At 39.7% G+C, this 26,949-nt stretch overlaps 2 protein-coding genes and 1 long non-coding RNA gene across 6 annotated transcripts; 2 read left to right on the top strand and 1 right to left on the bottom strand.

The window, feature by feature from the left end:
* Positions 1-1,390: 1,390 nt before the first annotated feature.
* LOC144057353 (eomesodermin-like) lies at positions 1,391-13,560 on the bottom strand. Of its 4 annotated transcripts, none has more exons than XM_077574811.1 (5): positions 11,899-13,560; positions 10,389-11,508; positions 9,170-9,324; positions 8,971-9,092; positions 1,391-2,061 (listed from the first exon to the last, which is right to left on the bottom strand). In XM_077574811.1, the coding sequence occupies exons 2-5, from the start codon at positions 10,883-10,885 to the stop codon at positions 1,984-1,986; spliced, it is 852 nt and encodes a 283-aa protein (XP_077430937.1). In that variant the 5' UTR covers positions 10,886-11,508; positions 11,899-13,560; the 3' UTR covers positions 1,391-1,983. The 4 variants fall into 4 exon arrangements, with proteins under 4 accessions (XP_077430937.1, XP_077430938.1, XP_077430939.1 ...); XM_077574812.1 differs by having other exon boundaries at positions 10,389-10,946; XM_077574813.1 differs by lacking the exon at positions 11,899-13,560 and having other exon boundaries at positions 1,391-2,524; positions 10,389-11,626.
* On the top strand, positions 4,942-26,417 carry cmc1 (C-x(9)-C motif containing 1). The gene is made up of 4 exons (XM_077574814.1): positions 4,942-5,073; positions 5,364-5,456; positions 25,323-25,413; positions 26,167-26,417. The coding sequence occupies exons 1-4, from the start codon at positions 5,055-5,057 to the stop codon at positions 26,285-26,287; spliced, it is 324 nt and encodes a 107-aa protein (XP_077430940.1). The 5' UTR covers positions 4,942-5,054; the 3' UTR covers positions 26,288-26,417.
* LOC144057356 (uncharacterized) lies at positions 6,142-9,481 on the top strand. Its single transcript, XR_013295227.1, has 2 exons — positions 6,142-9,072; positions 9,199-9,481. It is a non-coding gene; the product is annotated as an uncharacterized LOC144057356 (long non-coding RNA).
* Positions 26,418-26,949: the final 532 nt, after the last annotated feature.

Genomic DNA, 26,949 nt, shown 5'->3' with positions numbered 1-26,949 from the left:
ATCGGTTTTAATCTAATAAACAAACATTTATTCAAAGGTGTCACACTGTGATGTGCCTCATTAACTATGCAGCTAGCAACAATAATTAGCCGATAAACAACTAACATTAGCTTACTTAACGTTCTTTGTGTAACTTTAGATGTTGAACGAAGTTTGAAGTTGTTGCCTCTCCGTCAGTGATCTAATCTTGGACATACTGCAATTATTTTTTTGTTGACCACCTCATAGTTTTTGTACCCAAACAACTGGTGGTGCAACTGATCACAAAAGTCCCCGATCGGATTGTTTAAAAAAAAAATAAAAAATGAAATCAGATAAATATAACTTTGTCTTAATTTTTTTTATAAAATGCTTTTGCACATTGAATTAAAAAAAAAATATATACACTCAAAATGTCCAATATGGCCGTTAGGATTTAGGAACACAACTTTAACTCTTTGACTGCTAGACGTTTTCAGAAAAGGGATGCCGTGGGTGCTAGCCGATTTAAGCATTTTGACTGATCTTTCAAGGTCCACAGAAAATTTTCTAAATTTCCAATGTACACAAAGTAACTCCTTTCCTCCAAGTAGGACCTGAATCATTTTAGGACTGTTCCATTTAACCCCACCCAAGTTTCCAGCCTGTCTGACGGTATATTATGATCAATTGTGTCAAATGCTGCACTGAGGGTCCAGTAAGACAAGCACCGATACCTTCCCTGCGTCAGTGCTGAATCTTATATCATTTAGTACTTTTATCAAAGCTGTATCTGTACTGTGACGAGGTCAGAAACCTGACTGGAATTTATCAAAAGGTCCATTTGAGTTCAAGAATTTGCTGAGTTGATTAACTCTTTGGCTGCCAGACGTTTTCAGAAAAGGGATGCCGTGGGTGCCAGCCGATTTAAGCATTTTGACTGATCTTTCAAGGTCCACAGAAAATTTTGTGTTTGGACTATGGAAACACACATACCAAATGAAAGATTGAACTCTCATCAGGAAAAAAAGTTTGTTTCTACCTTATTCCGTTTTTCAGTAATCAACAATAGAAAATGGTTAGTTTCACCCAAATGCTCTGTTTTGAAACAAAAAACGGAGAAATCAAGCTTTTTGTGAAACGATATTATTTCATGCACTCTAGTGAATTTGACACCTTTTTTTTTTCATGAATGATGCCACAAACACCTAAACAGTGCTTTACTTCTGTAAAACACTACCACCAACAATGAAAAAGTGTTTTTTGATAGCAAAATACGTTTATTTACATTCAACAGTGTAACAATTTGACAAAACAATTTGGCAAACTATTTACAAATGTGTGCAACCGTGGTACTATTTACAATTGTGTAGATGTTTCAAATACAGTTTTTCTTTTTGTAACACTCCCCTGCGTGCAAGAGGACGCAGCAGGATTTGCACAACAGATAAGTTTCACTGCGATTGCAGATGCTACACTTTTTTGCTTTTTTTTTTTTCGGGGAATAGCAAGTATATACTGCAGTGTGTGTTTGGCCATGTTGCCATCAAGTCTACTCTCAGGATCATGATACGGTGACATTACGGTGGTGTTACGTCTGGCTTCCTCATGTCCTTCAGTTCCTATACCGGGTGGTAAGAGATGTTCTGATCCATCTTATCCGCTCCATTCATGGTGGCATCGTAGTCCATAACCAGTGTCTTCTCCGTGATCAGACTGTACCCACTCCTCTGATGAATATGCATTGGGCTCGGGGCACTCCTCGTCGTCCGACTGAGCAGAAGTGCTTGGTTGTGCTCTGCTTTTTTCCGGCATAAGCACCGCTAGCCGGGGAGGCTTTATGACGTGATCATAGCCGCCGCGTCAACTCTTCCAACTTCGGCGTCAACCTCGGAGTCACCATCATCATCATCGTCGTCATCAATGTGCTCTTTCACTGGTTGATGCTTCTCTTCTTTGAAAAACCGATCAAGCGTGAGCTGCTTGCCACCGGTCGCCATTTTCGCTTTCTCAGCCATTGTCCCCTCAACACTCTAGCTCCACCTCACGTCTTCTACTACTGACGCCTACCCGATCTTGTCCAAAGAGAGTCATCGCTGCCATCTAGGGGCCAAAAATAGTCATTATACTAACTAGATCTGCTTGATAGTTTCAGCACAGCTGGCCAAGGCTTTCCTCCACCCGTTTCCCCCCCAAAAAACTTGCTGAATGTCTTTGGCGCTCCTCCGTAGGATTTTACTAAACGTTATTTAACATTTTTGGCAGTCAAAGAGTTAAGAGAGGTTGGATGGGTGTCGAGCATAAACTGCCCGCTTCTGGTCCCGCCACAGTATTTTAAAATAATTTTAATCAGGATTTTGACTGGGCACATCTAGAACATGAATCTGGTTGTTCTTCAGCCATTCCTTGGTTGTGTTGATAGAATGCTTTGGATTATTGTCATGTTGCATGATGCATCTTCTACCAGGCTGTAACTTCACAAAGGACGGCTTCAGGTTATGTTACAGGATTTCACAATATTCCTCTGAATTCATGATTCCCTGGATCTTGTGGAGTTGTCCAGGTCCTGAGGATCAAAAGCCAGCTTAGAACTTAACATTCTCACTACCCTGTCTAATTGTAGAGAGAAGGTTATTTTGCTAGTATGCAGTGTTGACTTTTTATCAAACATGACTGTTTTAGTTGTGACCAAACTGTTCAATTTTGGACTCATCTTCCCACAGAAGGGACTTCCAAAGGGCTTCAGCTTTGTCCAGGTACTCTCTGGCAAAGTTGAGATGGGCAGCTTTGATCTTTTTTATGAGCATAGGCTTCTACCTAGCAAGCTTTTCATGTTTTATTGTATGCCTTGTCGATTGACTTTTCTTCTGATTGTTGAAGCATGCACATGTGTCTCAGATGCCGCAAAAGAGGTCTGCAAATCCCTTGATGTGATGCACAGGTTGGCTTTCACCTGATTTATCATTTGTCTTGTGGGTCTTGCTGATATTTTAGAAGGTCATCCACTTCTAGGCTAAATTGTAGTAATAGTAATTTTCAGTGTTCTCTAGTTGCAGATGATCTGCTTCACAGTGGAATGATGAAGCTAATTTTTTTTAGATGACTTTATAGCTTTCCCCAGACAGATGTGCTGTCACTACCCACTTCCTGAGGTCCCCTGAGATTTCTCTTCCTCTCAGCATGACTGACCTGCATGGGTTCACCTGGGTAAGACTCAAGTGATGTGGTTTTGTCTCTGTTTCAGTCAGTGATGCACAATTTCTTCGCTAAACCTCTCTCATGTCATCGGTCCATTTTTTAGTTTAGCTATCAAATTGTTCTACCTGATCCTACATGACTGCTTGTTTTATGCAATGCAGTTCAAGGTTTACTTACTTTTGCACCTACATGAATTGCCCCAAAACTCTTTTTAATTTAGTTTTGACTACACAATTGATAAAAAAAAAGAAAAAATAGAATTGAAATTGAAATGCTAAACCTACATATTTTATTTCATATAAAATGTAATGGTTCAGATTGAACAAAATGAGGTTGAAACAACTGGAAAATCCAAATTGCTTAAGATGTTCACAAACTTTTGAGCAGCACTGTGTGTATATACTGTATATATATATCGATCCATCCATCCATCCATTTTCTTAACCGCTTTTCCTCATAAGGGTCGCGGGGGGCGCTGGAGTCTATCCCAGCTGGCTTCGGGCAGTAGGTGGGGTACACCCTGAACTGGTTGCCAGCCAATTGCAGGGCACACAGAGACGAACAACCATACTCACAATCACACCTATGGACAATTTGGAGTGTTCAATTAAGTTGCCATGCATGTTTTTGGAATGTGAGAGGAAACCGGAGTACCCGGAGAAAACCCACGCAAGCACGGGGAGAACATGCAAACTCCACCCAGGAAGGCCGAAGCCCGGACTCGATCTCACGTCCACATATATATATATATATATATATATATATATATATATATATATATATATATATAAATATATATATATATATATATATATATATATACATACATATATATATATATATATACATATATATATATATATACATACATATATATATATATATATATACATATATATATATATACATATATATATATATATATATATACATATATATACATATATATATATATACATATATATATATATATATACATATATATATATATATATATATATATACATATATATATATATATATATATATATATATATATATATATGTAGTTTTTATTTCCATTTATATTTTTTTGTATTTAATTTTTTGAATAATATTTATTGTATTCGTTTTTATTTTCATTTTGGCAGTTTTTGTCCTTTATACTGTAATTTCCCTACGTGTGATCAAGGATGCGGTTCACTATATTTTTACACTTGAGTCGACTAGAGATTCCTCTCGCGAGATACTCGTTCATCGCGATAGTTCAGACGTGCCCACAACATAGGGCGCTTGTGGGATATGTTGTACGGTCACAATCACTGATCAATGTATATACTGCTAGTTGATAGCACATATACGCCCGTGAGAGACGTTGAAGCCACAGGCCGGCCATCTTTCCACTACCATCTCGCGAGCAGACCACTATTTTTTTTTTATTTAACAAGTGGACATATGTGCTGCTATGAAGACCCCCTTTTTCTTTCATCGCTCAGTTCCTTGGACCCCAATATTAGATTTGGTAGAGGGATGTTTGGTAAATTACAGGTATAATTCTTTAATAAAAACAACAACAAGTTTCCTCCTGTAAACATCATTATGTATATATTTTATCCATGTTTTTAAGGCAAGTTGTAAAATGTCTAAAGTCCTCTGTTAAATCATGCTGTTTCTACTAAGCACTGTCTCAAATGTTCTCCAATTTCGATACTGTAAATGTATGGGATCGTATAACGAGAAACATTTCTTGAGAGTGGTAATATGGCGGCCTCGCGGCTTCAAAAGTCTTGGCCTATCAGCTATCCAGGAACATATACAGATCAGTGGTCACAACTACTTCGTCAGCGGAAGTACTGTAAACACTCATTTGACAGGTCACATTGGCAGCGTTTTATAATGTTTTGAGCGAGTCTACAACAATGGAAGCAACAAAAGCAGGTGCTGTATTCACTTATGTTGGCATTTTATACTTGACATTATTTGCAGGGCAAATTTATCTAGACGAACAAACGCTGCTCCATATTTCCACCGTCGGCGTGGCAAGCTATGTTGCTACCTCAAAGCTGCTAGGTAACCAATCAACGATGCCCGGTATTTCATAGTTTAGTGGAGCGGTGTACGGAATAATGTTTGCGCATAAGTATCTATATAAAAACAATACGAGCTGGATCAAAATGTCGCTAGCAGCAGTACCCTTTGTAACTGACATTATATTCGTCCTGTTTCAGAGGAGGTAAAGTTAAGACATGTGGAGAAGGATGTGCTCATCCCCCAAAAGATGAGGGAGAAAGCCAAGGAGCGCTGCGCCGACAGAGTTGAAGGTGTGTGTAGGGGCGGACTGGGACTAGAAAACAGCACTGTGGTTTTTGACTACGACCGGCCCACAACATCCGGTGTACACAAACTCATTAACTCCTGCCACGGTTATTACAAAACTTTGTGTAATAATCTTTTGGGTTAATTTTAACACATTAAAAAAACAACATGTTAACATTAGCTGCTGTAACTCCATAATTTAATTTTACTCTACTCTTTTTCTGCCCTCGTCAGTGACGGTCTATACTCAACTTAAACACACCATTAACGGGTTTGTGTATCCAATTGATTTGTATCAATCATTTATTTATTTATTAACCATGGTTTATGCAGCATTTACTCATCCTGTACAAATGACAGATAACCACATTTAAATGAAAATACATCACTCAGGGTTTTTCCTTTGTAGAAAATTTGGAGGCGGCTTGCCACCACCTAATTTGCTCGCCGCCTGAGCGACTGATAGGGCTCAACACAGCCGCAGCGCTCCAGCTTGGCATCAACATATTTTAATTGCAGTTGCAGCGTTGAACCATTATGGAGGCGCTATATCAACAGCAGTGCACCAGAAAGACTTGAAGCAACAACTGAAGAAGATACTGTCTTTTAAAAAAAAAAAAAAAAAAAAAAATATATATATATATATATATATATATATATATATATATATATATATATATTTTTTTTTTTTATTGTACCGAGGAAGAAACAGATCACGGAGCAACCATTGCACACGGCCATTGTCTGGTTTCGAGTCAAAGGTGGCACGCTCCAGCCATCACCAAAGTCATAAAAACACAGTATATGCAATAAACATAATAGTGTTTTACAATATCGCTGAACAATATTTACAATTTTGTATGTACTAGTGGATTACTTTTGATTGTAGTAAAAAATAAATAAATCGCGAGTCGTGGCAGACGGCATAACACCGGGCCATCCACTTAAATAAGTGCTCAAGCTAGCTGTAGCAAGGAGCCTCCGGCAGCTTTAAAGACCGCAGAAAACCTTCAGGTGCCGGGTGAGTGAGGACGACTAGCTGTTGACTCTTCGCGGCCAAAATGAATGAGACTGCTGGTGTGTTCCAATTGAGCACTCGCGGTGAGCTTCGTGTGCCTGTAGTGTCATGACGGCAATATTTTATCCACGGTGGAAATGCAAAATGTTTGTAGTCTGTATATATATTGTGCATATTTGACATGATGCTGGCTGGCTGTCTGGCGTCTCGTTGTCTTGCTAGTTACACCTGGAAATACATTTTTCATCTATCCGTCAAATCATATGTGCATTTGATGGGCTTTACTTTAAAGGGAAAATTAGGAAATTCCTATTTTGAATCCGATCCAATCTGAATATTTTGAACAGTGGCCGATACTTCCCATTGAATGCTTTAACGTAATAATAGTCATATTCTTATCAAAACTAATATTATTATTATCATTATAATTATCATCATCAATATTAGGGCCCGAGCAGCTACTGCTGCAAGTTCCCTATTGTTTTTCGTTTGTATTATTATTATTAGGGCCCGAGCAGCTACCGCTGTGAGGTCCCTATTGTTTTTCGTTCGTATTATTAGGGCCCGAGCAGCTACCGCTGCAAGGTCCCTATTCTTCTTCTTCTTCTTCTTCTCCTTCTTCTTCTTCTTCTTCTTTGTAAACAATCACATTTTGGGGACCTAAACATTTACGAAAACGCACCAAACTTTACACACTCCTCGGGCTCGGCAAAAAATTTGATATTATGAAGTTGCCATAACAACATAACAACATATAGCACCCCCTAGGGTGGAAAAATATGCACCAATCCTAGCACGTTTGACCGAGGGCTACAAAAACCGGCAGGCACGTGAAGCACTCCGAGACACACAAAAAAGTCAGTGGAAGCCATATCTTAAAATGTACAGGAAGTGAGCTATGTATTTTTGAATGTCCAATTTTGGCCCCTTTTTTTTGCCAACAGTTTTCATCCGGTTTACTTCTAACTTGAACTGTAACATCTCAAGACCTGGATCAACAACTGGAGAAAAAAATCTTGACTTTTTGAAATACTATATGACGGGCGCGGGGCCTCAAATTTTGCCTTTATTATTTCCTTCATCAAAAAAGAGGAAATGCTTAATAACTCCACTGTACAAGCTTAAAAAAATCCCAAACTTCTCATCCATCTTAATAGCCACAGCCTGAAAACATCTATATGATAATATTCGGTAGGGGTGTGAATTGCCTAGTACCTGGCGATTTGATTCGTATCACGATTCATAAGTCACGATTCGATTTGATACCGATTAATCCCGATACAAATCTATAAATTGATTGTGATTTTAAAAAAAATATACTAAAATTTAGAAAATACTAATCAGTAAACTTGTACATGTACACTGTAAGATTTGTATAAAAATGTATTTATTTATCTGAAAACTCAGGCTTATAACTGAGCCACTGCATTTAACAAACAGGTTGCAGCCTGTTTCATGTTTGAACAGCACTGAAATAAAATATTAAGGCTTAATGTTCCATTAATATAACATTCTTCCATGCTTAATGTGTGAATTCTAACCCTTTTGTTGAATATTCCCATAGCAAAATTATGTTTAAAAATCGTTTCGGCCGCATATCGAATCGATTAGAGAATTGCACGCTGTAATATCGTGATATATTGCCGAATTTTTTCAAACACATCTAATATTCGGTTATACATGTAGCGCCACCTAGTAGTGGCAAGAAATGTCCTACTTTACATTTTAATCTATTGTGCTGAGCACGTTTGAGGGATCCAGTTGAAATTTTGTCAGAAAAGCCTTTAGATGTTGATCATGCCCAACGCCAAATATTGTAACTTTTCGCCAAAGGGCGTGGCCGTTAACGGTACCGCAAAGACTGATGATTCACCGTGACAATAAAAGCTGCGTTAACTTGACCCAGATGATCCTATCTTCTCAAAATTTCACAATTTGATGAGAGTCCAGGTCTGAATACATCTATGAAATTATATTTATTCGTATTGATAGTGCCACCTACTGGCAATTAACTCTTTCACTGCCAGACGTTTTCAGAAACGGGTTGTCCCCACTGCCAGCCGATTTAAGCATTTTGAGTGATCTTTCAAGGTCCACAGAAAATGTTGTGTTTGGACTATGGAAACACACATACTACCAAATTAAAGATTGGACTCTCAGCTTTCATCAGAAAAAAGTACATTTGTATCTGCTTACATTTAGCATAAATTAGCATTAGAATATAGCTAAATTTAATCATTATTCACAAATCTGTTTAAAACACTGGGAAAAGAGGTTGTTGCAACATGGCCCTGGTTTAATTTTTATATTATGTTGCCACCTGCTGGCTGTTTTTTGTAATAACTACAATTGCTTTAAACATTCTCTTCAGGTCAGAGGTTGCATCAAAGTATGTTCTGGCATTAAAAAACACACATAAAAAACGTATAATTACCACGGCAATATTTAAACGTTTTTATATGTTTTTTGGGAGCAAATTAGTTAATAGAGCATTTATTTACCTGTGATATGCTGTGATTTGTTCCTTTGTTGTTGGTGAGTTTCAGTTTGCTGAAGGAGATTTCTTGTCTCATCCAGTGGGCCCCTGTGTTTGGAGATCCCGGGTGGATATACACTTTGTTCCCTATCAAATGAACATGCCCAACATTACTTAAAAGCCCATATTTAGCTAGTATTTTCTGACATGGCAGTGAGCTGTACCTTGGCTGCTGTTGTCTGCTTTCCCACAGGTGACCCACTTGCCACCTTGAAATCTCCAGTGATTTGGATCTGCCTGTGCCACCTCCACAAATACGTTATAGTGTGCAGTCAGGCTTAGACCTGCAATGTTAAAACTCAGAAACGGGAACATTCGCCTGCAAAAACAAATGTCTAAATACATAATCCAAGAAAAAGTTAAGATGGTTTAAACCTGTCATTTTAATCTTACTGTATGTAGGCCTATACCTATTGAACAAAACACTGCAAATGTGAATAATTAAAATTAAATTAACTATTTTAATAACTGCGCAATCATTTGGAGTCATTTTTTACTTTAAAATGGTCAAAATCCTCTGATTCCAGCATAGCAACAGTAATTGTTCACTGACTTCTGTAGTCTTTCGTGAAAGAAGACTGATTATCTTCTGCCTTTAACCAAAATAAGACATTTGCAAACATCTGTTTTTACTTTAGAAAACAATGACCGAATCCCCCCCCCTTTTTTTTGAATCACTATACAAATACGAAGTACGAAATAAGCACCAATCACTGGTTTATTAACAGCAATCTGGGAAAAATGCTTTTGTTTAATGCAAAATTAAAAATTTATCCGATTAGTCATTTAATCGATTGAATAATTGATCAATTAACTCATTCACTCCTAGCCATTTTCACTGAAGCAACCCCCTTCGCTCCCGACTGTTTTACTGGATTTTAACTAATTTTCCAAGGACCATAAAATATTGTATTCTATTGCTATAAAAACATGGAACCTACCAAAAGAAAGATTAGAGTCTCTCCTTTTATCAGGAAAAAAAGGTATATTTCTATCTGTTTCCGTTTTGCAGCAATCAGCATTAGAGTTTAGCTAAGATTCTTCTTTATTCACAAATCCGTTTAAAACTGTGGGGGAAAGAGCTTTTTGCAACGTGGCCCTGGTTGATCTATTATACTCTGCTGCCACTTGCTGGCCATTTTTTGTAATAACTATCATTGCTTCAAGCATTCTCTTTAGTTCAGAGGCTGCATCAAAGCCTTTTGTACGCTTTAGCATAAAAAACATAAAACGTATAAATGCGTCTTTGGGAGCATGGTAATGTTTAAAATAGAACATATTAATACGCTCTGGGAGCAAATTAGTTCATAGAGTCTAAAAATATTCCAGTGACAGCACTAATATATTGCTATACATTTCAATAGACCAGTGGTGACATCTTACCTGCCCTGCTTGGTGATGATCATTTCGGTCTGATGTCGGTGGAACTTTAGCCACAGAGGCCGGTTGCACAGATAGACGTGGGTCCTTGTGGTCGGCCCGTTCCCGTGGATGGCGATGCTGCTGAGACCCGGGCCTGAGCCGCTATACGTCGTGTATAGACAGCCGGGGCTCTGTTCGATCTGATAGCCCGGGCTAAAGCAACTGCGTGGGCCCGTGGCCGGGCAGAATCCCACGGGACCCAAGTGAAGAGATGTCGAGTACCTGCCTGTGCTGGACGAGGCATAGATGTTGCTGCTGGGGCTGTAGGGGATGAAGGAGAAGGGCGCAGTTGCGTCTGTGGTGGGTTTCGGCGCCGTGGGTTGACTGTCGTAGCGTTCCATGCCGTACTGGTGTTTTGCGTCATAGGCCGGCTCTTTGCCTCCTGAAAGCGGAGGTTTGCTCCTCACTTCCACAGACTCTTTTGGGGGAAAGGAGTCAGTCTTCTCAACACTGAGCATGTTTAATCAGCTCACTGGATCTGAATTGGAACTATTCTTGCCTCGGGTCTATCAGTTGGACCTAAAAGGGACCAGAAGTAGGCAGAGGTGGCAAATTCAGGTCCAGAAAGTTAAAACCCTGCTAAAGTTTGGCTTTAGTTCTGATGCTAGCTAGCGAGCTAGCTCCCTAGCAGGTAAACGAGCACCATGAGAGCTAGCTAGCTAGCACCTGGGGCCAAACTGTGGCAGGGTTTTTACTTTCGGGACCTGGATTTGAGACCTCTGGAGGTGGGTATTTACATTAACTTTTTGAAAAATAAATGTACTTCTAAGAGTAGTTTTACCACACAATAATTTTAACTTTTACTTCAATAGATGTGTAAAGAAGAAACGCTACTCTTACGCCGGTATAGAGTCGCTACCCGCCGCCTTATTCATGCATTAGATTTACTGAATTTTCATGTAAGCGCTCCGCTTGACTGACTGGAAGGAGCATTTCCGCAGGTACAGTGCTTATATAGGGAGACTGGGGCTAGTTGCATCATGGGTAAGTTGTCACATTGTAATTTTCTTCTCCACCAGAGGGCAACAAAAAAGTAGAATACTAGTTTTCTTCATATTAATGGTCAGGTGTTGTGTCCTGTCTGAAAAGAGAATAGCACATTATGAGCTGAGATGAGAGCCAGTTATCTGTTTTGCACAACCCAAAGTAAAAATGTTCAACTTCATATATTTTGAAACAGACGTCGTACACAGACAAATTCTAGCAACAAATCATGTGGAGAGATTCAGGCATATATATATATATATATATATATATATGTATATATATATATATATATATATATATATATATATAATATGCAAGTGTTTCCATTACAGCTGACCGTGTTGGAAGTTGACCGTGCGGAGCTACTCGCGGCCCTCACGCCTACGTTGGGCCAGAGCGAGCCCAGGACATAACATAAAACACCACGGCAGTTGATTGGGCAGTCGGTCCTGTGATGCCATAGGAAAGAAAAAAAACAACTTACCAGCCGTGTCCTTTTCGACAAGTGTTCATCTTCTTCTTCGCTCCCACTGTTATCAGCGTGTATAGCCTCGGCGATCCTCCTTGCGTTGGAAGCTCTGAAGAAGCGCCACATCTGAAGTACCACAAAAAACTGAACGAGCAACCAATACTAGGCAGCAGCGTCCTCCATGGCTTTCGTGTTTTGGTTATGCTGTTTCCCGCGCTCTACTATTGTGTCACAGGCAGTTATGCGTTACTTCCGCCCAGCGTCCCAAATGCACATTGGAGGTGGAAACGCAGTGCGTGCGTGGGTTGGGCTGAGCTGACCCGCCAGCGAGCTGAGCAGTGCGGTGCTGGGCTCCAGTGGAAATACGCTAATAGTATCTCCAGCGTGTCCTGGGTCGTCCCCGGGGCCTCCCGCTGGTGGGACATGCCCGGAACACATCCGAACCAGATGCCCAAGCCACCTCAACTGGCTCCTCTCAACGTGGAGGAGCAGCGGCTCTACTCCGAGTCCCTCCCAGATGACGGAGCTTCTCACCCTATCTCTAAGGGAGAGCCTGGACACCCTGCGGAAGAAAAATCCTTGACGAGCATAGAAGCCAGATAACAGAACACCACTCGGGTTCTGATCGGGGGGTGTTCCTTCCCTCCAGGTCTCGCTGTCATTACACACGTGAGCGTTGAAGTCACCCAGCAGAACGAGGGAGTCCCCAGTGTCTCCAGCACACCCTGCAAGGACTCCAAAAAGAACTGCTGTCAACAGTCAGGACCCGTCCTCCCACCCAAAGGCAGAGGGAGGCTACCCTCTCGTCTACCCGGGTGAACCCCAACATACAGGCGCCAAGCCGGGGGGGCAATCAGTATGACCGGGGGGGTCATGTTGGACTATGAAGTGATATATATATTAAGTGATTTTCAGGGGGGTTGGGGAGGGCCCTGAAACTCACTTCAGAGTCCAACATATGAAAAATCCAAATTGATCAAAATATTAAATGGTAAATGGAGTGCACTTAAATAGCGCTTTATCTTCATCATATGTTCACTAAGCCTGACACACTGGTGCTTGTTTTGTCAAACATATTGTGTTGTTGAAGCCTACAATAGTCATTGATGCAGCATACTAACTGCACAGAAAGGTTTTTCAAATAACTTACTTTATGCTCCAGGATCCCGCGCCATCACCCTGCTGTTTTTCTTTGGTTCTATCCCATTTAAATCCATAAACGTCATGAGTACTCGCTAATGTAGCTTTGTACTTGATAATGCTACAAGCAAATGCTAACATAGCCAATGGATTGAGAATGAGTTCGTTTCTAAGGTCCACCAGCGTCCGCGTTTACAAACTACCTTGCGACTGTTAAGTGCATTGTGGCCAACTGGGTCAATTTGGCTCGGTTATTGCACATTTGGTGGCGTAAAACTGTAGTAATACTCCTTATGGCAAATGCTGGTTGGCTTAGCCTGCACGCTACTTGGAACAGTGAAAAAAAGAACTTGGAACACTCCCCGTATCGGAAGAAGTTAGCCTATGCTATAGTAGATACCACCTTCCTGTTGCTGATGCACGTAGAGCCGCCATCTTACGTGTGTTTAGCGCCAATTAATTCATTAACGATTTTGATACGGATTGTTTTGTTACAAACATAAGACATGTAGCAATGCTAATTTTCTATCTTTTCAGTCTAAAGAGACTACAAACAAACCCTAAGAAGCATCTTATTCAGTAGTGGTGAATGCCGGTTGGAGTCTGTCAGCAATAAGTGTCCGCGCGGATACACGAAATGTTGATTCCGGTAACTTCCAGATGCCGCAAATATGTTTTTTAAAATGTATTAAATTAGCTTCGAAGCATGCATTTTTGCGTCGACCAATTTTTGTGGTCGACCCAACCGACTTGGTCGAGTTTTTTCCCCAGCCCTAATCAAGTGTGAAATTTTAGTATCATGACAACCCTAATTTAAAGAAGTAATTTGTTTATTTATTTAAAATATAATTTATATATTTAAATTATACATAATTTGAGCTTCCAGTTTGTAAAACCTACGAAAACAAGGTTTCAATTTTTTTTTAATCGTTTTCACACTTCCACTCTTTATTTTTTACCATTGCTCTTATGTTGGTGTAGCACAAAGATCCGTTGTGCATTTCATAATGTGCATTTTACAAAGTGATGTGTGGCACTAGTGTACTAGAGTAGCTACACTATCTTTTCCTGTTTGCGGTTAGGGTTGGGTTAGGCTGATGTATTTTTGTTTGTAGCTTTTTAGATGGCTCTACTGCCATTTTTCATCAGTTATCTATCCATCCATCCCATCCATCTTCTTCTGCATCAGCAGCTTTAGTGAGGAAGCCCAGACTTGCCTGCCCTGCAGTTACTATGCCCTTCTTTGCCGGGTGGGATCGAAAGGCCAGCTGGGAAAAAGTAATTAGGTTCTTAAAACCTTTTTTCCCCTGCTCATTTACTACCACATTTAAAAAGTAAAAAAAAAAAAGTTAAAGTACCACACCTATTTGTGCTGAGTTTCAAATTGCCATCGCCAATAAATGGTCACTTTGGAATATTTTAGCCTTTGCTGCTTCTTGGTAAAAGATAGGAAACAAGCATGCTTGTTGTAATTTCATTTTCTAGTCACGTAGTTATTTATCTGCTGCTAAATAAGTGTTAGATTCAAACTTCAAAATTCTACAATGCTCTAAATCTACCCAAAATACAAGCCTATTGCTTCTGCTTTTTAGCTGCCCAGCATCGCACGTGCAAATGAGTATGAGATGAGGTGTTTCTCTAGAAGCAGACTACCTTGTATACTTGATAGATGTAAAGCTGCTGAGCACAGAGGCAATCCTTTATTTGTACCATGGGTTGATTAGATTAGTTGCACTGTTCTGCTCTTCTAAATTGGTTTACATCCTGATGAAAGTGCCTGTGTGATAAGCATAATGATTTCCCCGATGGTGTCATCCTGTTGCTTATAGGAAGTAATAGGTTTTGATCTATATTTATATCATCTTCAAAGTCAAAATCCTGCAAATTACACTTTTCCATTTGCTTGGTCCATCCAATTATGTTTGGCTTTGCTTAATTCTTCGTGTTCATGCGAAAATGACACCTGGCAAAAAAATGAAAGAAGAGCATTAGAGGAGCACGTTGTTCCTTTGTTGGAAGTCTGATGACTTCACACCTTCTTCCCATCAAAAGTAGAAATAATTAACAGAGGTAGGCTAGGCACGTCAGTAAATTTTGCCGGTCCGTCATTCATCAGCGGCCCTGGGCACCCTTCTTTCATCGCCAATCAGTCATTATTTAAAGCCAAACCAAACTGTAAATGTCAGTCCGTCTTAAATTTAACCAGTCTGCCAGCCCGTCAATCATCAACCCGTCAAAAAACAAACAAACGTCACAGTCCAACAGATAAATGTTAAAATCCATATAGTCAATGCAATCCACTCAAGCAGGTTGTACTCTTGTTTGTTCCCGCGAACAAACACACAAGACATGCGGGGCATTTCTGTTACTCTTCAGTTTTCCAATAGCGGTTTAATTGAATAGTTTTCAGTGTTTGCCACAAATGATTAAATCTACTTGGGTGGGTGGACTCCGTTGAAAAATTCTTCTGGGAAAAAATTGTGCCATTTTGCACTTTATATCGTGCATATTAGTAAAAATGTTGTAACATTACTCAGTGACTCCATATTTTATATTAAAATAATAATACAAATAAAATAAGGTTGTCATAACGGATTATAAGTGGAAAAAAACAGGATTGGGATGGATCGGACGTGAATACACAATCCCAAAGCACAAACTGTGATCATAAAGTGCACAAAGTGCTTTGCGGTGGTTAAAAAGAAAATATTATGGGATAATTCTGGCCAAAATTAATAATGCTTACCTTGCAAAGAAGAAAGCAAAACAATGAAAAACATCAGACACTTTAACCCAGACGTCCACAATCCATTCACATACCGTGGCGTACCTTGTCCAGCCGGCGCTGCCTCCCAGCTTGTTTTAGTGGAGTGTGTTCGCCTTCTCTCATTGATCGCTCCCATGCTTTTTCTATCCGTTCCTGCTCTGTCTCGGCCCGTGATCAAGTAGTCTCTGCGGATCGCAAGACAGGAGGTCAATCTGCAGTCTGGCATTTTATTTTCTCTTTTTATTCACTTTCTCGTTCCATCTCCACATTCGAGTACATACTCTCTTCTGCCTTCTCCCCTCCGTCCGCCGCTGTACCTTAATACAAGCCAGCAGCCAACTAGCAACAAGCGTGAACCAGCCCAGTAATCAGAAACGCGTGTTAGCACAGCAAAATTTGCCCCGAGAGTTGTCTTGAAGGAAAACGTCTCCGGAACTCGGTGCACACACAATAATATTTTAAGACTTTTAAGTGTGCCTTATAGTCTTGAAAACACGGTAAATTTTCTAGAAAACTTCTTGGGCGGCGGCCAGTTTACTTGGAAGGCCCGCCCAAGTATTAACATGGTGTGGGAATGGCAGGTTTTTGCTTCCTTAGATGCATAGAAGGTGTCAAAATTGACCCCAGGGCTTGTTTTTTTTGCACTGTTTGTTCAATTTACATTTTTATCGTTTAATCTTCCATGTATTCCTCAAATAGGTTGTTTTTGACATGAGGCTAATTGGTTTTGTGTCTAATTGTTACAGCTTTTAAGTTTATTTTTATTTTTATACTTACCCAACTTTTCCATAAGTCACAACGTCCCTATGGAATTTCAAAGGTTAACCCTAAAACCATTAGATTTTTATCAACTGTGATGGTGATACATTTACTGTTGATCCAAACATGTAATCCCAGCAGTTTGACCGCCCTGGTCATTTTTACAGTAACATAATAACATACATGTCTAACTTTCAAAATATTATCATCACTTTTATACCTCATGGTTTATGTGCTGTTTTCCACATCCATGAGTTTTGTGTTATCATCAAACATATAAAGACAAAATATAATATACAATATGCCAGCGTGCTATTGCAGTCCAGCTAAACGACACACCTCCGTGGCGGCCATTTTGGCAAGGGCAATGTTCCCGTCAGAGGCAATGCATTGACATTGAAATCAAGTCACAACTTGCTCATTTCTCAACCAATTTTTTTTCAGGTTTACTTTTTTGGCGATGACAAAATGTGCTATGAATACAGAATTATGAAAAGAAGGCCAAACAATAGTTTTATCTCTTTCACTGCCACTGACGTTAAAAGACGTCAAGTAAAAACCTAAGGAGGGCCGCCAATGACGTTAAAAGACGTCATCCAATTTTTTATTTTTTTTATTTTTGAAACGGGTGGAGGAAAGCCTTCCCCAGCTGTGTTGAAAGTTTCAAGCAGGTCTAGTGAGCCTAATGACTATTTTTGGCCCCTAGATGGCAGCAATGACTCTCTTTTGACAAGATTGGGTAGGCGTCAGCAGAAGACGTGAGGCGGGGCTAGAGTGTTGAGGGGACATTGGCTGAAGAAGCCATAATGGCGACCGGTTTGCAAGCAGCTCACGGTCGAGCTGTTTTTTTCAAAGACGAAAAGCATACCAACGCTATAAAGAGCACATTGATGACGACGATGATCATCATCATGATGATGATGGTGGTGACTCCGAGGTTGACGGCGAAGTTGGAAGCGTTGACGCGGCGGCTATGTCGACGTCATAAAAGGTTCACGGGCTAGCGATGCCAACACCGGAAAAGGCGGAGCACAACCGAGCACGCTCAGGCGGACGTTCAATCGGACGACGAAGAGTGCCCCGAGTCCAATGCATATTCATCGGAGGAGTGTGTACAGTCTGCTACTTGCTATTCCCCGGAATAAAAGGCCGTCTGCACGCGAAACGGACAATGGAAAGTGAAAGTTATCTGTTGTGCAAACCCTGCTCTCTCTCCTTGCACGCAGGAGAGTGTTACAAAAAGAAAAACTGTATTTGAAACATCGACATAATTGTAAATAGTACCACAAAACCTCTACAATAAACAGGAACGCCGACAGGAGGCACACTCTGTTGCCATGTTTGACAGTTACTGCCTTTTTTTAACAACCTTAAATGAGATGAAAGGAGACTTTTAAGTTGAGTATTTGCATTTTACTCAAGACTTTCAGTCTTTAGTCTGAGACTGAAAATCTTTTGGTGTAAGCCCAGCATTAGTCGAATCATCCATCCATCCATTTTCTTAACCGCTTAGTCCTGACAAGGGTCGCGGGGGGCACTGGAGCCTATCCCAGCTGGCTTCGGGCAGTAGGCGGGGTACACCCTGAACTGGTTGCCAGCCAATCGCAGTAGTCGAATACACTAAATACAGCAACAATTTTGAGTCTACAACGTTTAGTTTAGGTGTGAGAGCCAAAATGAACTTTTTATTGCTTTAAATGCGTTTTCAGCCCCTGAATGTACACTTAACTCTGACTGCCAGACGTTTTCAGAAACGGGATGTCGCCAGTGCCAGCCGATTTAAGCATTTTGACTGATCTTTCAATGTCCACAGAAAATGTTGTGTTTGGACTATGGAAACACACAAATGAAAGATTGAACTCTCATCTTCCATCAGAAAAAAAAGTTTGTTTCTACCTTATTCCGTTCTTCAGTAATCAACAATAGAAAATGGTTAGTTTCACCGAAATGCTCTGTTTTGAAACAAAAAAGCGGAGAAAAAGAGCTTTTTGTGAAACGATGTTATTTCATGCACTGTAGTGAATTCTACACTTATTTTTGTCCATGAATGATGCCACAAACACCTAAATAGTGCTTTACTTCTGTAAAACACTTACCACCAACAATGAAAGTGTTTTTTGATAGCACAATACGTTTATTTCCATTCAACAGTGTAACAATTTGACAAAACAATTTCGCAAACTATTTACAAATGTGTGCAACTGTGGTACTATTTACAATTATGTGGATGTTTCAAATACAGTTTTTCTTTTTGTAACGCTCCCCTGCGTGCAAGGAGAGGGAGCAGGATTTGCACAACAGAGTAGTTTCACTACCGATTGTCCCTTTCGCGTGCAGACGTTACACTTTCTTGACGGCCTTTTTTTCCGGGGAATAGCAAGTAGCAGACTGTACACACTCCTCCGATGAATATGCATTGGACTCGGGGCACTCTTCGTCGTCCGATTGAACGTCCGCCTGAGCGTGCTCGGTTGTGCTCCGTGTTTTCCGGTGTTAGCATCGCTAGCCCGTTGTTGGAATTTATTGCTATATTAATATAAATTTAAGTTAATAATCTGACTCCAATTTGTGACCTTACCAAACTATCACCCATCCAACAATAGCATGCTCGTTCTGCAATAGAAAGGTATCAGGAAGCCGGCATTTTCACACACGAGTGGATTTATTCCTAACACTCAAATCTAATACATAACAGCTGGGGTCCCGGGTCCCTACTCATACAATTCTATACGTCTCTGTCTCAAGCAGCCAACGTAGTCTCATCCGAGTTGCCCCAGTGAATAGTTATACTACACAATATTTAAATGACACAGAAACAAAGGCATCCTGGCATTATTCTATTGGCTATGTGTTTTCTGCAGTTTAACTTTAGCTTGCTTTTCATTGGCCGATCTTCATCCGCAGCGTCACTGGGTGGCTTCTCCTGTTTTGTACTTTTCCGCCCCGGTGTCAAACAAATGTGGTTTACAACATACTTTGATCTTATCACGGTCCTGCATCTCCCCCTGCAATTAGCATCCTTTGTTGGCAACATTCCATTCCTAACACGCCCACGTCCATCACACACATCCTGTATTTCACCCCCACGCACACAAACTCTTATATTCCTTTAATCACACACATCCTGTATTTCACCCCCACGCACACAAACTCTTATATTCCTTTACCGTGAACCTTTATGACATCGTCATAGTCGCCGCGTCAACGCTTCCAACTTCGCCGTCAAACTCGGACTCACCATCATCATCATCGATGATGATCATCGTCGTCATCAATGTGCTCTTTAGCGTTGGTCGATGCTTTTCGTCTTTGAAAAAAACTGCTCGAGCGTGAGCTGCTTGCAACCGGTCGCCATGTTCTCTTCCCTTCCCCAGCCATTGTCCCCTCTAGCTCCGCCTCACGTCTTCTACTGACGCCTACCCAATCTTGTCAAAAGAGAGTCATTGCTGCCATCTAGGGGCCCAAAATAGTGTTATATATTTATGTTGCAGAATACTATAAAATGTATTGACTGTGTTTTCATACAGTTCAAAACTAAGCGTGCTGATATTACATTCTGATGGTATAACAGTAAGCAAAAATGTTGAGTCATGTTATCACAGTAATAAAATTACAGCTCTAAAATGTCCTTTTTTTAAATTATTTGGGTAAATAAAAACAGTATTTTTTCCCCCATTAAATATAATTTAATGAAAACATTGCATGTTTGGCATATTAACAAACATGTACCATGTTAAGTTTAAATAAATAAATGTTTACAATCTCATTATGTTTTAATTCTTCTTAGCAAGTCAGTGTCCCATCATGTGAAGCTCTTTTTAGAACAGACCCCAGCTACTCGTGCTGTCAATGTCACGCTGGCACCTACATATGCGCACTTTTTTTTTCAAAAGGACAATTCAAACCTCGAAGGCCAGCCATTTGTATCTTTCAGTGGTGTGGACTCGAGTCATGTGACTTGGACTCGAGTCATGAATTTGATGACTTTCGACTCGTCTTGACAAAATGTTAAAAAACTTGCAACTCGACTTGGACTTTACCAACAATGACTTGAGACTTCACTCGGACTTGAGCTCTTTGACTTAAAAAGACGTGCTTCTTCCACCAAAACAAAAAGATTAAAATGTATGTTGACGAGTAAGTTCCTCTCGGTGTGTGTGCGTATGCGTACGTGTGCGATCTTGGCTGACAGTGACACAGCACTGTCATTCAGACATGTCAGGGAAGCCACAAAGGCGCAAACACGCGCCGCCTATGCTAAGGCAAACTTCAAAATAAAGCTGACCAAATATATAGCATAAGTCATAACAATAGATTTTTTTTATGCATGCCCAGTTTTTACACAATGGCATTTTTTTGCATAAAATTCTTGTAATTTGATCCCAAAACAGGCTTTTCCTTTAAAGTGTGATAATTTAGTAATTTATGAAAACCTTTTTTCACTTTCAACCGCTCAAAATGTTCAGTGGCATCAGACCTATCCATACATATATAGTTTTTTTTTTTTATGCCCCAATGGACAATAATAGCAGTATTATGCTAACAGCAAAACTAACTATGCTGTATATATGTATATATATATATATATATATATATTATGGATGGATATAAATCAAAGTAAAATATTTCATATGACATAATTAGACCCTTGAATAAGTCAATAAGTCGTAACAAGATATTTTTTTCTTTAGAATAAGAAGGTCAAAGTCACAATAACTGATTTTAATGACAGAATTTATGAGTAACACTTTAGAACAAATATGCAGAATTCATGAACATGAAACACCAGTTGAAACGAAGAACTACTACTAACTAAACACCAGAACTACTTTTTTTTCCATTTAACATTTCATGCAATGGGTCTTGGTGTGTTTTTTGCAAATGTAAGTTGAACCTTTATGACGTCGTCATAGTCGCCGCGCCAACGCTTCCAACTTCGGCGTCAAACTCGGACTCACCATCATCATCATCGATGATGATCATTGTCGTCATCAATGTGCTCTTTAGCGTTGGTCGATGCTTTTCGTCTTTGAAAAAAACTGCTCGAGCGTGAGCTGCTCGCAACCGGTCGCCATGTTCTCTTCCCTTCCCCAGCCATTGTCCCCTCTAGCTCCGCCTCACGTCTTCTACTGACGCCTACCCAATCTTGTCAAAAGAGAGTCATTGCTGCCATCTAGGGGCCCAAAATAGTGTTATATATTTATGTTGCAGAATACTATAAAATGTATTGACTGTGTTTTCATACAGTTCAAAACTAAGCGTGCTGATATTACATTCTGATGGTATAACAGTAAGCAAAAATGTTGAGTCATGTTATCACAGTAATAAAATTACAGCTCTAAAATGTCCTTTTTTAAAATTATTTGGGTAAATAAAAACAGTATTTTTTCCCCCATTAAATATAATTTAATGAAAACATTGCATGTTTGGCATATTAACAAACATGTACCATGTTAAGTTTAAATAAAAAAATGTTTACAATCTCATTATGTTTTAATTCTTCTTAGCAAGTCAGTGTCCCATCATGTGAAGCTCTTTTTAGAACAGACCCCAGCTACTCGTGTTGTCAATGTCACGCTGGCACCTACATATGCGCACTTTTTTTTTCAAAAGGACAATTCAAACCTCGAAGGCCAGCCATTTGTATCTTTCAGTGGTGTGGACTCGAGTCATGTGACTTGGACTCGAGTCAGACTCGAGTCATGAATTTGATGACTTTAGACTCGTCTTAACAAAATGTTAAAAAACTTGCAACTCGACTTGGACTTTACCAACAATGACTTGAGACTTCACTCGGACTTGAGCTCTTTGACTTGAAAAGACGTGCTTCTTCCACCAAAACAAAAAGATTAAAATGTATGTTAACGAGTAAGTTCCTCTCGGTGTGTGTGCGTATGCGTACGTGTGCGATCTTGGCTGACAGTGACACAGCACTGTCATTCAGACATGTCAGGGAAGCCACAAAGGCGCAAACACGCGCCGCCTATGCTAAGGCAAACTTCAAAATAAAGCTGACCAAATATATAGCATAAGTCATAACAATAGATTTTTTTTATGCATGCCCAGTTTTTACACAATGGCATTTTTTTGCATAAAATTCTTATAATTTGATCCCAAAACAGGCTTTTCCTTTAAAGTGTGATAATTTAGTAATTTATGAAAACCTTTTTTCACTTTTAACCGCTCAAAATGTTCAGTGGCATCAGACCTATCCATACATATATAGTTTTTTTTTTTTATGCCCCAATGGACAATAATAGCAGTATTATGCTAACAGCAAAACTAACGATACTGTATATATATATATATATATATATATATATATATATATATATATATATATATATATATATGTATTATGGATGGATATAAATCAAAGTAAAATATTTCATATGACATAATTAGACCCTTGAATAAGTCAATAAGTCGTAACAAGATATTTTTTTCTTTAGAATAAGAAGGTCAAAGTCACAATAAATGATTTTGATGACAGAATTTATGAGTAACACTTTAGAACAAATATGCAGAATTCATGAACATGAAACACCAGTTGAAACGAAGAACTACTACTAACTAAACACCAGAACTACTTTTTTTTCCATTTAACATTTCATGCAATGGGGCTTGATGTGTTTTTTGCAAATGTAAGTTCCACATTTTGCGCAAAACATTTGAAGCCCGAAGTGGCTTTGTGCAAAGGCCACATTGTTTGCGCTTAGACGGGGGTCCAGCACGCTGCTCTGCATGCTCCACTTGCTCCACCAAGCCTTCGATAGAAGGCTTTGCTTCCCGTTTCAAAATTTCAGGCCAAATTAGAGCCTTGTCTAGTTCCTCAAGCTGCTTGAAGCTTTTCTTATGGTTCGCTGTATGATGCCCTAGTTGGAAAACAAATCTAATGCAGTTTCAGGGCTGCTGATTCTGGCTACTGCATAGAGGGTTGCCCCGGGGTTAGGAATGGGATGGGGGAAATAATGTGTGGCTTCTTCGTGAGTAGGAGACCATAATTTTTTTTTTTTTTTGAGAGACACTCACTAATTTCTTTGCCCTGATCACCCCTCCATTTTCATCATCCTCTACCTCCCCGTCGTGTTCCATCTCCGCCCACCACCCCCCTCGCTCTCACCTCCGCGATCATCTGCGTCCACTTCCCACACCTCGTCATGCTCATCTCCGTATTCATCGTCATCATCCTCTTCCTTCTCCGGCATTCAAAGTCCAGGAGTAGACTCTTCAACCTCTTACGAGCTCTCTGAACTAGCGTCCAAATAAAATTCTTCTTCGGAATTAGTACTTTCTAAAACGAGCTGAATCGCGTCCTCCAATACCATCTTTCTAGCCATTGCTACCAGTTATGGTGAAAGAAATGCAAAGTAGTGATCATCGCGAGAACGACCTAAAAAATGCCCAGAACCAATAAGAGTAAAGAAATTCCAGCACCCAACCAGTAAGAGTTGAAATTCAAACAATAACAATAAACAAGTGCATTTTTTTTTTTGCATTTGTGGGCAGTACCTTTGTATTTCCTAGTGCACACCTGCAAATATGCATGCCCAAATGAAAGTGAGCTCAGACACATTAACACCAAACTTTTTTGTAATGCCAACCGTTTTTATCACATTCATTTTGGCCAATCGGCAGCGGGCTTTGCACAAGCAAATTCATTTATTAGCCTATGGCGCCACCTAGTGGATTTTGGGTGTTAACACTCTCAACACACAAATTCATCTATTTTCATTTTTATGACTCATCAAAGAAGCAATTGCATCAGTAATCACGGAAAATGCATTATAACACATCAGGTTTACAGCATATCAAAAACTGTGATTTATAACGGGAGTCAATGAGCCAAAATCGGCATTATTACAAGAATTTCGAGTGAATCTCTCCCTCCTGTTTGCAATAATTATAAATTGCAGCATGGCGCCATTTTGAACTTCTACATTTTTTTAACAATCCTGGTGAAATGTCAGGTCTCTAGTGTATTTTTTTCAAATGCTTTTTCTTTGATGAAACACAGAAAAACGTAAAAACGCCAGAAAATGGACAAATAACACAGGCGGGTTTTAAGTTTACCCCTCCAAAAACACTTACTACATTTGCCCCTAATGCCTTTCGATTCGCAACAGCAAATGATTGTAACACCCTACAGAACAAACTCAGACTCATCTCTCCGACGACAGTTTCTTTGTTTAAAAACAAGATTCAGGAAATTGTAGTTGACACCTGTCCTTGTTAATATAAGCATAAGTGCCCTTCTCCTCTTTTTTATAATTATGTTGTATGAATAAAGTTATTAAAAGACAAGTGAAGCTTTTTTTAAATATATTTGTATTTGTATTTTGTTTTTTATCCTCTAGGCTCCTTTATGATGTACTCACTCTTTGTATGTTTACATATTTGGTTTATTAAAAAAAAGAAGAAAAGTTGTTTGCGCTGACAGTCCGTGCTTGTGTGACGTAATGCGGAAGTGAGAGAGAGACGAGCAGTATTTGTCTAACTACTGCCACCCAGAGGCTTGGCGTGCATGTAAATGAGCTTATAAACGCACTTCTCTGTTTGCAAACGAGGCAATATGCACAGACTTTTTTTTCCACACAGGGAGGGGGGAAATATTTGTTTTTAAAATACCCGGCTACGTGTAGACAGCCTAAGTCCTTACTCGTCTCACAATTTAAATGAAAACGGGAGTTTGCTCATTCTCTGTCTATGTTTCAAGGTTTGTTTAACTCTAAAGTCCTGTCTAAAGTATACTGACACCTTTTCTTCTGTCCAGCTTTCACCCAATGTTGCAAAGATTCAGGCTTCTTCATGGTTTTTAAGTGTCAAGAGGTGAACACTGCCCTGAAAGACTGTCTGACAAAACAGTGAGTACTCAGCAGTTTCTTGTCACACTAGCTAGCCTTGTTAGAGGTGGGCATTCCGTCAATATTGGCAGAAGGTCAGTCATTGATGGACGCCCATTTTGTTGACAATTAACGGCTGACAAGAAACTTAGAAAAATTGATGGACTCAACATTGCCAAAGTGGGTTTTTGTTCGTCAATGTGATTATATCTATCCACTTATCAATAACTGGGTCACGGACTGACGGACTGACTAATGACGAAAAGAAAACATTGACGGACTCCCACTTCGGTAATGTCTCTCAAGTAAGTTGACAGCAGACGCTGGTTGGTTATCTCACCTTGTTTAACTCATTCAAACCCAAAAAACGTATAAATAAATTTTTTAATACTTTGTCCTTCACTACCCCCCAAAAATTATTTATATGTTTTTTAATATATAAATAATTTTTTTAATACTTTGTCCTTCACTCTCCCCAAAAATGTATTTATAAGTTTTTTTACGCTAGGGCATACAAAATGCAATGCCGTCTTGAAACCAAGTGCAAACGGTAATTGGGGATACTAAAAAAAAGTCTACTTAATTTTGTTGACAATTGTATTATACAGCGCCTGTTGCCAGCATTTAGCGGCAGCTCCAAGCGCCTCTAATGCTAATGTGGCTAGCGTCGCAATGCTAATTTGGTTAGCGTTGCTACGCAACTACAAGGGCCTTTAGAAAGGCAACTGCTTTGATGCTGACAGCCTGACACCTTTACCTTTTGTCTCTTGCCAGCTACATGGACCCGGACTTTTATGAGATGTGTAAGCAGGAATACATTCATGAAAAGTTGGAGTTTCAGAGGACGGGGATCCCTACAAAGAACAGACAGCAAAAGCTCCCAACAAGCATTTAACCACAAGATGAAACATTTAGCTTCCCACACAAGAACTTTGTTCTTTTTTTTCTCCCACTGATTGTTGAAATTTTATGTTGTGGTGTACCTTGACTTTTGTTTCAATGAATTGTTTGAGATGAGGAAATCACCAGTGCCTTCAATGTCCTACTTTCATGATATATCACTGTAGTGTGGACCTTTGACATTTTCTATAAATTTTACCTGAAAATCAAATGGGTGGATGGGCGAGTACCGATACCAGGTATCGATATCGGGCTGATACCAGGACACATTTCACAGTATCGGTACTCGCGACACATATTGATACTGGTATCGGCCCCCGCTCTTGTGACCGTTTTTCGATCAGGAATTAAAGACTGAAATGTTTATTTTGCATTTATTGTCCGCCACAGGGGGCTCCGGTAAGAGAGCATTTAAGTCTTTAGTTGTACTCAACAATTTAATTAGCTCTGAAGTGCAGACAGATCTTTGTATATTATATAGTATTATGTTGACCACTACACTGCTATGAGATGAATGACGAACGGAGAACATGAAACAGGAAACGGGAATACAAAGCAGCCTATTTAATTAAGGAAAAGGAGCTTTGTGGAGCACAAGAGGAGAACGAGCGACGTAAACTGCTGGACGCTGTTTGCAAGCAGCGTCGAGGTGTGTTG

Source organism: Vanacampus margaritifer, chromosome 9, assembly GCF_051991255.1.
Source record: "Vanacampus margaritifer isolate UIUO_Vmar chromosome 9, RoL_Vmar_1.0, whole genome shotgun sequence".
NCBI lineage: Eukaryota > Metazoa > Chordata > Actinopteri > Syngnathiformes > Syngnathidae > Vanacampus > Vanacampus margaritifer.
The sequence above is the reverse complement of the archived record's forward strand: the minus strand, read 5'-3'. Positions and strand labels throughout refer to the sequence as shown.